This window comes from Corapipo altera, unplaced genomic scaffold (genome assembly GCF_003945725.1).
Source record: "Corapipo altera isolate COAL_440 unplaced genomic scaffold, ASM394572v1 316, whole genome shotgun sequence".
Classification (NCBI taxonomy): domain Eukaryota; kingdom Metazoa; phylum Chordata; class Aves; order Passeriformes; family Pipridae; genus Corapipo; species Corapipo altera.
This window is the reverse complement of record NW_020884974.1, coordinates 4,398-16,120: the sequence shown is the minus strand read 5'-3', so window position 1 is coordinate 16,120 and position 11,723 is coordinate 4,398. Positions and strand designations below refer to the sequence as shown.

The 11,723-nt window shown below is 43.7% G+C and overlaps 1 protein-coding gene across 1 annotated transcript in view; it reads left to right on the top strand.

Annotated features, from left to right (window-relative positions):
* Positions 1 to 11,493, top strand: part of LOC113957643 (tenascin-N-like) — a 13,956-nt gene extending 2,463 nt beyond the window's left edge. The window contains 9 exon segments of the mRNA XM_027665291.1: positions 3,752 to 4,213; positions 5,195 to 5,227; positions 5,230 to 5,316; positions 5,319 to 5,570; positions 8,101 to 8,364; positions 9,046 to 9,231; positions 9,731 to 9,748; positions 9,751 to 9,798; positions 11,219 to 11,493. Of these exon segments, the coding sequence (XP_027521092.1) occupies positions 3,790 to 4,213; positions 5,195 to 5,227; positions 5,230 to 5,316; positions 5,319 to 5,570; positions 8,101 to 8,364; positions 9,046 to 9,231; positions 9,731 to 9,748; positions 9,751 to 9,798; positions 11,219 to 11,493 (1,587 nt within the window). The 5' untranslated portion in view covers positions 3,752 to 3,789.
* Positions 11,494 to 11,723: the final 230 nt, after the last annotated feature.

Genomic DNA, 11,723 nt, shown 5'->3' with positions numbered 1-11,723 from the left:
CCCCCTCCCCCCCCCCCCCCGCACGTGGCCCCATGGCCGGCACGGAGACAGGTCACAGGACACCGGGTGTGGAGAGGAGGCAAGAGAGAGTTTATTGTGGGGGATGTTACATTTATAGGGTTTAGGAGGATTCACAGAGTAACCAATTAGAAGTCTCAAGGGGCTTACAGGAACACCCAATCACAGGAAGGGCTTAACAAAGGCCAAATGGGAAACACCTCAGGACCCCTTCCCAGGACATTCCTGCATGGATAACAAAGGGGGTTGTGGGAAGAAGAAGCATGTGTTTGCAAAGACACCACCAAAAGCCATTTTAAAACCTGTTTAAACCACAGTTTTCCCATATAATGCAGGTTTAATGCTACAGTTGTGTTTAACTACTGCTGAGTTTAAAAAGTGTTTTCTTTTTACTTTCTGATTTACTCCACCTGAATTTCTCATCATACTACAAATGTGCTTGTCAGTATCGGAGTCTCAGTAATATTCCCGGGATGTTTTCAGCCAGATTTTCCAGACTGGAGAGGCTTTCTGGCTTTTGACTAGTAGCAGAGCATAAAACAAATAGGAAATGGTTCTTCCTGTTGGTATGCAAGACTGATACTGAGTAGGGGACTGAGTTAAACTGGAAGTTACTGATGTAACAGAAGGAAGCTGAGTCTTTTGTAACAAAATGCATATTTATACTAAGGAGGAAATATGCAAAGAGTGTTAAACCTCTCTGCACATGAATATGTAGGATTTTGGAAGCAATCTCTCAGTCATGTATGAGTAGTCAATACATCTTGCTTATCAGATGTTGAAGAAGAATTGGCATGAAAGAAGAGGTAAATATAAGGATGAATCTAGAACCACAGTACCTCCCTGGCTGATTATAATTCTGTTTTTCTATTAACCATTTCAAATAATCCCAAACTTCTGTAGTGATAGATAAGGCTCATACAGTCTGGAAGTAAAAAAAAGGTAGACAAAAGAAACAACTCTGCTAAATAAATGGTGTGGTGTTTTTTTGTTGGCAGTCATTGATAGCATTCATTGCAATCATTAATTTAATTAAGATTGCATAATATTGAAAACAGAATGCTGGCCGGCTTATTACAGCAGCTCCATGGAATGGCTTCTTTGACCAATCCCAGAAAAAAAATCTGATGCAGAGCTTTCTAAAGCAGCTGAGGTTTGGACAGCAGAGTAGTTTCACCATAGCAAAAAAAGGCAAATAATCCATTTGGTTAAACTAAATTATACTTATGGAGAGTCTGTAAAATTAGTAGTTTGTCTCAGCTGAATGCGTCACTGAGAAAAGCATGTATCCTGTGACTACAGTCCCCCTTTCTGTTCTCAGTCCCATCTCCATGTTACCTAGACACACAGAAGACCTATCCCCCAAACCTTCAGGCACTGAGCTGTAGGATGGAAGACATGCAGAACTGGATTATTGGAATCTTTCACACAAATACTGCAGGTTGTCTCCACTTTTGATCATCCCGTGCTTTCCTCTGCAAAGGCTGGAAAGATATGAGCAAGGCTTCTTCCATCCCTTCCCTTAGGATGATATTCTGTGCCTGCTAGATCTGACTGTTAGGCACTCTTTCCTAAATTATTCCTTTCCCTAATCTGCTGTTATTGCCAGTTATATGTATGACATGATATTCTCTACAAAGAGTCAGTTAAACCCACAGCAGGGAAAAATCTCTTTACTGCATGATGAGGAAGCCAAAAGAAGCTGTTCTCTTTTATTATGCTTGACAGAAATGCTTATGTTTAGAGGTTTTTCCTCCTGAGTGATCTCTAAGCCCAGGAAAATCCAAGATCAGTTTGTGGTTTTCATGAACCCCTAATTAGTCATGACATCATGGTACAACCCAGAATGTCATTAATCGCTTGGTACTGAGTAAAGGGATTTTGTGCATGTGTCTGTCTGTTTGGGAACTTCATCTAGAATTTATAAGGTTGGAAAAGCCCTCTAAGCTCAAGTCCAGCCATTAGCTCAGCACTGCCAAGCCCATCACTAAACCATGTCCGAGAGCCACATCTACACGTCTTTTAAATCCATCCCGGGATGGTGATTGCACCACTGCCATGGGTAGCCTGTGTCAGTGCCTGACTGCCTTTTCAGTAAAGAAATTTTTCCTAATATCATGTAAGGCTATAAGATAAGGAATTGTAGACTGAATCTTGAAATCCATACCCTATTTTGATTGGTGTCAGTGATGATTTTGCTTGAAGAGATGCACTAGGGTGGGCTGCAAAACACGTGTAGTCAGGTGTAATATGTATTTTCAATGGTGGTGGGGCTTTGTTTTGTTTTTAGAAACCAAAGCATAGTGTTTCTGAGCAGGAAGGATACCTTCCTATAGCTGTGCTGCCAATGGGAGGTAGGAATCTAATGGTAGGGATATTTCCCGAGGTTTTGCAGATATTTAGGATAGATAAGGATGTTTATTACTGAAAACAGTTCATTTTCATCATCACTCAGGATTGCATGACTCTCAGAAATGTGATTATAAATTATTATTATATATTATATATATATATATATCAGAGCAGCACTGTTATCTGAGTTCAGATGTGCTGTTACTGTGGATGCATATTGGCCAAATGCTTTCTAGTTATCACATTACCTAATTTAGCACTTAAATAATATTTTTCTTCCACTTGTGCAATGAATAATATGACTGCTTAGTAAGTCACATATGGTGGCATTTTGCATTTGGATCCTATGGTATGAAGTTCTAAATTTTTAACCAAGTGAATATCATCTCCTGTACAGATTGGCATCTACCATTAATGCCAACACTTAGTGTGTAACGTTGAATAAACCAACTGATGAGTTTAGGTTTCTAACTTTATATTTTATCCTTCCACCCCTGCTTGTTCAGCTTCTTCCTTCCTGTTATTCTTTTCTATGAGGTGTTCATTTAGTCCAAAATTCTAGCTTGGTTGACAGCACAAAACTTTTACAGAAAACAGTTTTGTTTCTGTCAAAGATTAGACCCAAAGGCTTTAAACACTTGAAGTTCAGTTTTGACCTCTAAATGTCAATGAAGTTTAACAGTAATATTTTGTGTATTTTTAAGTCTTAGTTTTGAGCCTTACTCAGCCTGAAAACAAGCTCTGCCTATATATTTATGGAGGGTAGGAAAGAACTATTCTGTCTGAAATAAAAACACAGGAAAACAAATAGGTTTGCAGCCCATCTTACTCCATGTGTTAACAGATGTGCTCTAGTAGCTTCTAAATGAACCTTTCCCAATGCTAAGATGATAAATCAGATAAATGAGTCAAAGAAAAATAAACTTGAAATCCCTCAACTGAATCTAGTGTTTGGGCACACAAAATGCCAGCGTATTGGTGTCAAATGGAGGGAATTTTTTAATTCTCCCAAATCCAAATAACAGTGTGGGCCATGTGCTATGTTAGAAGAGTAATGTAAAGTGGGTAAAACTACTTCCCAAACTTCCTGTACCAAAAGATCAGTGCCAGCTCTCTGAATTCTTCATGTGCACAGCATCAGCACAGTTATCAGACTTTGAGGTGAACACTATGCAAGGTGCTGGAGACTGAAGGTCGCAAACTTAGAGCTCCTAGTTGGAGGGTCTGGAAGCTCTTTAACTCATCCAGTGTGACTCTTTCCCAGGTACTTGCCAACCTAGTTCTGAATCAGGGCAAAACAGATAATTTGTCATTTAGAAAATCACGAAAACCAGCTTTAGGATCACACTTCTTATATTTTTTTTTTTTTTGATCCCGAAAGCAGCTGTGCTGTTTGAAGGGTCGGCACTTCCCCTGAAAATGTGCCAGATGGATTTCCAGAGCCGGCTTGCCTTCCCAGTGGGGTTATTGCTGTGCTGTGCTCTTCAGACATCTGCTGGTCAGCATCTCGCATCTCACAACTGCTCCAGTGATGCTCAGAGAACACCCTTCAGCCACTCCTGTAAGATTGACCTACCCACGTCCTCCCAGATTAAGGTGGAAGCAGATCCCTTACAGCATGATGAAGACAGCAGTGGGGTGCAGCTGGATCCTGGAGAGGCTGAGGAAAATGAAGAGCAGAATATAATTTTTAGGCACAACATCTATGTGCACACACCCAAAGGGAACTGTAAAACTTTGACCCACATTAAGGATCTGTTGGAAAGGATGGAGAAGTTTGAGAAGGAAGTGGCAGAGCTGAGGGAAGTTTGCAGCCCTCAGAAGTGCTGTGGGGGAAGCCAAGGTAAGTAAAAATTCTGGTATCCATTCTTACTTCCCAGGCACAGCCTATTCACTGCCAAGATCTGGGGACTTGAATCATTTGTCAATGATATGGGGAGTTCTCCATGAGCAAAATACTTGAGTCCTTCACTTGGGATGGTGCCCTGGCTTCTGTGATGTGAGAAGAAATCTGAAGTTCCCAAAATGTGGTACTACAATAACATTTCTGGAACCAGCACAGGGGAAATCTCCCCAACTATCCTTCAGAAGTGGGAGGGAACACGTTCCTGAGTTTCACGTAGGTGGGAGGATTCAATAGAGGATTTTCTGGTGAACAGGAGGGTGAAAGATGAGGGAGGCACTTCTTGTTGCTGTCTTTTTCTTTCTCAATTTTGCCTCCAGAATTCAGCCATTGTTGAGAATTTGTCTTTTTCTTTCCTCTTTGCTAAGTGACTAACAGAAGAGCAGAGTTTATAGAATGATGATGATTGCAGTGGCCACTGCCTGGGATCACAGTTCTATGCTGCATGGCCTCTAAGAAAAGATTTAACAAACTGGTGGTTTTTGTGGAATGGAGATGGGGAAAGTGCCAAGTCTTTGGTCACATGAAAAATACAGGTGGGAAAACCGTGCTCTCCCTCTTAATAGTGACTGTGGTGAGAAATGGTGAGCTTAAATTACAACAGGAAGATTCAGGTTAGAGGTGTAAAGCTTTCTAATTGACTCTGGGATGGTCATGGAACCTGCATTCCTGCTGACCACAGAAACATGTGTTGGGAAAGGCAGTGGTGGAGCTGGGGCAGATGGACAAGGTGATGCCATCGGGTCTCTTTTAGTCCCTATTTTCCAGTGACTGTTATGCTTTCCCCTTTAATGATCTCAAACACACTTTTGCACGACCGGTCTATTGCCATGTTCCTCATTTTTCCTTTCGCTTTATTTTTGTTTCCTTTCCTCTGTGTGTCACCCTTGCCGTTGTGCCTCCTGTTGCTGCCGTGGCCAGGCGTCCCTCCCTGCAGCGGCCGTGGGACTGTTCTCGACAGACCTGCGGCCATGAGTGTGCCTAGGGCTGGCAGGGCAGCGACTGCTCCCACCCCACCTGCCCCGGCCGCTGCAGCGGCCACGGGCCTGGGACAGCGGGACATGTGTCTGTGACGAGCCTTTCTTTGGGGAGGACTGCAGCCTTCGGCTCTACCCAGAGAACTGCAGCGGCCACGGGACCTGTGACACGGCCACAGGGGTGTGGCAGTGCCATGAGGAGTTCACGAGCGAGGACTGTGCCGACAAAGGATGTCCTGGGGACTGCAGTGGCAATGGGTTCTGTGAAACAGGAGAGTGCTGCTGCCACGATGGCTTGTTTGGCCTCGACTGCTCCCAGGGTAAGACCTGCCTGTGAGTTATTTCTCCCTTCTTTCTAGCAGTTTGAGTTTCCCTCTCCAGATCCCATACACTTTTTGTTCATCCTGTAGGTAAACCAACCCTGAGGGTCACTGTGTTCCTGGAGTTTCTGCTGCCTGACTGGCCCTTGTCTTCAAAAATTGCCTCGAAAGCATTGCTGAAATGGGAAAAGGTGGAAATGCAACTAAAGGTTGCACTAGCAGCAGCCTGTGTGCAGCAGCTGAAGGAGAGAGCAAAATGGGCATAGAGCCTGTAATTAGAGGGAGACAGTCTGTTTCTTGACGTGCAAATGAGACAGTATAAAATCATGCTTGCCGATGAGGTAGTTGATTTAATAAAAACTGTGAGACAAAGGACACGTAAATCCTTTGAAGTGAGGTCATTGGGAAATTCTCCCTCGTCCTGCTTTGTTACAAGGCAGTAGGATTTGCCTAAGACCTGACCGAGCTGACCTTGAGGGGTGTGTCCAGCAGTTTCTGCTTCATTCTGCAAAACTTACAGCCTCCCTACAACCACAGATTGGTACTCCAGGCTTCAGCACACAGCCTCTTACCCTGGAAGTGCCTTTCCTCAGAACATCACTGCTTGATTCTAATCTTTCTCAGCTCTTTATGAAGGAGAAGTAGGTAACAGCCACACACTTAGCAGCAGGTGTTGCTCAGTAAGGGTTTGCAGTGACCTGACTCACAGCTTTGTTCTGCTCTGGATCATCCTCGATCTATCTGTTTAGAGACTCACCTTTTAAGTAAAAGATTATTAGCTCAAATTCTTCACTCAAAACAGAGCTCTGTATCAAAACTTCACTCCTCCTGCCCCTTCCACACTGTCCAGAAGCGTTTCCCTGTGGCTCCAGCACTCTTTTCCCCTGTCAGTAGACTGAGATTTGCTACTCAGGGAGCAGCACCTTTACTGGCAAGAGGTGGCAAGCAGAAGGGTTTCTCCCAGAGGAAAAACAGTTCTACCAGAGAGCTGTCACCCAGTCAGCCTCTCCCAAAGGGCTGGCTGAGTCCAGCCTTGCACCCTCTTCCTCACAGGAGACCTGCAGCTGTTTTACAGGCTGAGATAGTGTTCTCTGTTCTGAGTGAGCAAGGAGTTAATGCATATAGCACAACCCATTTTGTTACTGTTTCTGAGCGCTACACCTCCAGTCCTGCTTAAAAACTCCCAGTCCTAAAGGCAAATGGTTCCCACCTCAGCAGCTGTAGCCAAGTGCTCCTCTTGCAGGGATGTCAAACTGCTTGTCTTGTTCTAGTCTGGGTTAGATTTCTGCATCCTGGGATACTTACACTAAGCACTGTTTTTATTTAGATATCATCATTATTATTGTATCCTATTTTTGTGTGTCTCAGATCATGAAATGACATATTTTGTTATGTATTACCATGGTAACTGGAATGTCTGAGCATTTAGAAGTTGCTATCAAGCATGTAACAGTATAATTAATGCCTTACAGTTCCTTCTGAAGGAGAAATAGAGGACAAGGACATGTTGAATAGCAGAGAGGAAGATACAATCCTCTTCCCAACTATGCTTAGACAAGGAATAAACCACACCATGTGTATTTAGGTTCTTTATTATTTTACTGCAAAGCTGGATTATTCAAATCCAGCTTCTATATCAGAAGAAGAGACAGGATGAACAGTCTCATGTTTTGTACAAATTTTTCAATAAAAGCAATGGCATGCACATAAGTGAGGGAGTGTTTGGTGAAAGCTGTGAATGCCACGTCGGAATGAATGCTGCCTTTCAAGTGAGAAGAATCTCCTGATGTTATCTGACCTCATGTTGCTGACACATGCCTTTTTACAGGTGCTTACTATCTATTTTTCACTATCACTTAGTGCCTTGCTAATGAAATACAGCTGTAGATGGTTTGATCAGCTTAGATGTGCTCACTTGTAATTAAAATCATGTAAACTTGAGGGTAAACAGATGCTCTACGTTGACTGCTTTCAAGGGCTGCTTCAAGACAGTGATGAGCTGTCTGTCTTGTGGCAAAACAGTTAAGGCACTGTTGGTGTTCTGAAATATATTGTAGACAGCAGGTCTGCCCAGGTCTCCTCCAGGCACCAAGTATAAGCTTCCATCAGTACTCAGTCAGAAAAGTTCAGTTTTCTGCCTCTGCCATGGAGAAGCTGTGTTCCTCAGTTTTTGGGACCGGCTGACATTTTGAAATGGCTGACAGTGATAGGAAAAGAGGGTTTTGGCTTGTCTTTCTCTTCCTAGATGCATTGGAAGGGACAGCTTTATGAGACAGTTTTTCTTGTGTCAAATGTGAGTTTAGAAGCTGTAAAGAGTCGCCTACAAAATTACTGTATTTGTTACTGCAGTATTCATTTGTATTTAATGGTGTGCTGTTGAGCAGAAAGATATGGATATATCCAAGATGACTAAAGACTGGGAGCTCCACTTCTGCATTTTCATATTCAAAATAGGTCTGAAAAAATTTCGTGCTTGGCCATGTGACAAGACATCATCCTCATTGCAATGTTTCCTTTGTTTCTCTTCTAGTGCTTGCTCCCCAGAACCTGCAGCTGCTGAACTCCACTGAGAGCTCTCTGGCTCTCAGCTGGGATCCAATGGCTGATGTGGATAATTACGTCCTTACCTATTATCCAGCTAGATATGAGATGTTGGTGAAACAAATCCACGTTCCCAAAGAGCAGCTCAGCTACAAGATTATGGGACTCCGCCCTGGCACCACCTACAGTGTCACACTTTGTGACTTGAAGAAGGGGATTGCCAGTGAGCCCAAGGATCTAGAAGCAAGTACAGGTAGGAGGAGGCAGTATTTTTCATCAGTCAGATGTTGTAGATCTTTAAAGTTAGATTCCAACAACTGGAGCAAACTGAGTGCTGGAGAGCACTTTCTCTTCCCAAGCCTACAGTTTTCTGTCGTCGTTTTCAAGCATGTTATTAAGAATAATGCACTGTTCAACTGGATGCAGAAGACACTACAAGGTAGGCAGGATGTCAGTCCTAGCTTCTAGTTCTCCAAACATGTTTGCAGCAGCAAGTTCTCCTAGTCTCTTCCCAGCACTGAATGAGCCTGATCCTGCTGAACTTAGGAGATTGTGTGGAAAGACTCTGTATTTGAAGCAGTCTCTCAAGAACTGAAATACCATTTGGTTAGCAGCTGTTAATATGTTATGCTGTCTGCTTGCACTTGGCAAAAACAGTGAAGAGTTTGGTGATTTTGACATTTTTCTTGCTTCTAGCACAACAGGTGGGAGCTGAGAGCCAGAAAACTCTAGAATTGGAGTGTTACCATGGATAAAACTAAACCTGGTCAAATAGTGATTGTGCTGTACTTGCTTAACTCTTCAGTGTGGCTCAGGAAAATGTCTCAGGTCTCAGAAGGCAGACTGGGCAGGGAGGAGGACTTGCTATCTTATATTTACCTTTTTACTATTTGCCCGATGCTGCTTCCTTGTGGCTTTCTGCTGTTCTTCTCAGTCCTGTCTGCACTCAGTGCCATCTGGGTGACAGAGGAGATGGAGCACTCACTGGAAGTGGAGTGGGAGAACCCACCAACAGATGTGGATTATTACAAGCTAAAATTCAGATCCCTAGTGGAGATGGATGAGAAGCAGGTCATGATGCCCAAAAGCAATGACCCTAAGAGCAGATACGTCCTGACTGGTAAGTATGTGTGGGTATTCCAAACTGGTCAGGGGCAGGGAAAAGTGACAGGAATGACTGACAGTCAGACCACAGTCCTGAGACAATTCTCTCATGTGTGAATGGCCAGTGTTCCTTCACCTTGTATGAAGGTGAGATGACACCCATAAGGATGGCTGTCTCCACAGGGAGAAAGCTATGCTCTGTGGATAGCAAGTTTCAAGGCATATTCATTCATTCATTTAATTCTGTCTTTGTCAGGAATTAAGTGTATTTTTCTGTCTCAGAATTGGTAACACATATTATTGGAAATCCCCGCTAGCTGTAGCCTATATACCCTAAGGGCAAGCCTAGACCTATCAAGACATTCAAAAGACAAAAGGAAGTTGGATAGAAATCTAAACTCCAAGTTTCTCTCTCCTGTAAATCTAGAACTCGATAGACTAAAAAACCCAGCTTTCTTCAAGAAGAAATACTGCCCTCCCTAATTGCTGTTAATGCTCCTTTTTGCTGTTTGTAGGCCTGAAGCCTGGCACAGAGTGAAAGACAACACAGAGGGGAAACCATCCTCTGTGACTGTGAGGACTGGTACGTGAAAAGTTGTTTTTGCTACAGAGTTTGGGGACAGATCTGTCAAGATTCCAGCACAGAAGGTGCACAGTTGGCTGCTTCTTCATGCATCACCTGCAACCAGGTCTGCTGATACCTTCTTTGAGCTTGCCTACACTGTATATTGGGCACTAAACCTAGGTTGAGCTCAATCTTTTGCCTTGGTTTTTAAACCCACAGTAGCTTCACCCTTAATTTGACTAACAGCTCCATCCAGACACAGCGTAAGTGTAATAAGTTGGCCTCTCTGTGTAGTAACAACCCTCTTGGATTATTGACTCTTTAGAAAAAAAGGCAGAATATTTTTGAGCTATTCTTTTCCAAAAGAGAGCTTGAAGAATTTTGAACTCCTATTCTACCTGTAAGATTCTGGAATCTCTGAAATTCAGCTCTTACAAAAGGGTAGGTGTGCTGCTTCCAAAGACTGAAAAATCCCTTATCAGGCTTGACATTTTCCTGAGGTTGTTTTGTAGATTAGTCCATTAAAAGAAAATTAATTTTAAACAACAGAACCTACAACCTCCACACTGCCATTGTGAGGTTGTTCCTCTGCCCTGTGTAGGTTCTGATTATTTGGAACACCCTTGACTTGTGTTTTCAAGCTGTTCTTGACAGACATAGGGGCTGCAAAACTTCTTTAAAAAGGAAACAAAAAATCCACTATGAGTAATGCTGCTCATGTTCTTATGTAACCCCTGGAGTCTAAGAACTGCAACTAAGACAAATACCAGCTTCTTCAAGAGCTACACTGAACTCTGATTCACCACCTAAAATAGCAAAGCCTTGAGGGAGTCAGATAGGTCTGCAGGGTGGGCAGAAAGGGAGGAGCAGCAGACGGCTGACAGTGGAGCAGGGGAAGGGTGAGCCCTGTACTTGGAGCTGGGAGAGGGCAAGCTGGAAAGACATCCTCGAGTTGGTTCCTACGGAAGGTGAGACAAGTAGCCTGCGAGCTCGTCTTGCAGTAAAAATGGAAAGTTTCATCTAAATGGTAGAACAGACCTGCTTTCTCCCCACCCTGGTTTCTCATGGATGTCTTTCTTGCGGGGATGTAGTGGGAAACCCAGGTGACTCTGTTTTAGGTGGCCACAGCAGCAAGGCAAAAATTAAGGAAATGTGTACATGGAATGGTTTGATTTGGAAGGCACCTTAAAGCTCATCTCATCTCACCCCCTGCTGCGGGCAGGGACACCTTCCACTAGCTCAGGCTGCTCCAAGCCCCGTCCAGCCTGGCCTTGGACTCTTCCAGGGATGGGGCAGCCACAGCTTCTCTGGGCAACCTGTGCCAGGGCCTCAGCACCCTCTGGGTAAAGAATTTCTTCCATAACATGCCATGACAGGTATTGTAGTGGTTTAATTAATCTGGAGATTCCTAATCCTGCACTTTGAAATGCTTTCTCAGGAGTTGATAGCCCAACCAATGTGACAACCGACCAAGTGGCAGAGGATACAGCCACTGTCTCTTGGAATAAAGTGGAGGCTCCTATAGACAGGTATATGGTGAGATACACCTCAGCTGATGGGGACACCAAGGACATAGAGGTGGGGAGTGACAACAACATGATCACCTTAGTGGATCTGAAGCCAGGCATGGAATATGTCATCCACATCTGGGCAGAGAAGGGGCCCCAGAGGAGCAAGAAGGCAAGCACCACGACTGTGACAGGTGAGCTGTAGAAGCACCAGAGGGAGCTGAGTTTGAAATTCAAACTCCTTCATAATTTTTACTTGTTTTAGGAAAGCTTCTCCTGCTCTGGACATGTTTTCAGTGAGGCAAAAAATTCATGTAATTCTTACTAGTGAGGCTGAACAGGTCTCCAGCTCAGATTAAGAGTCTGAGTGCTGTTGTGGACAGACCTTATGGCAAGGGACCGGTTACTATCAGTACAGAGAACAGTGAAATCCAG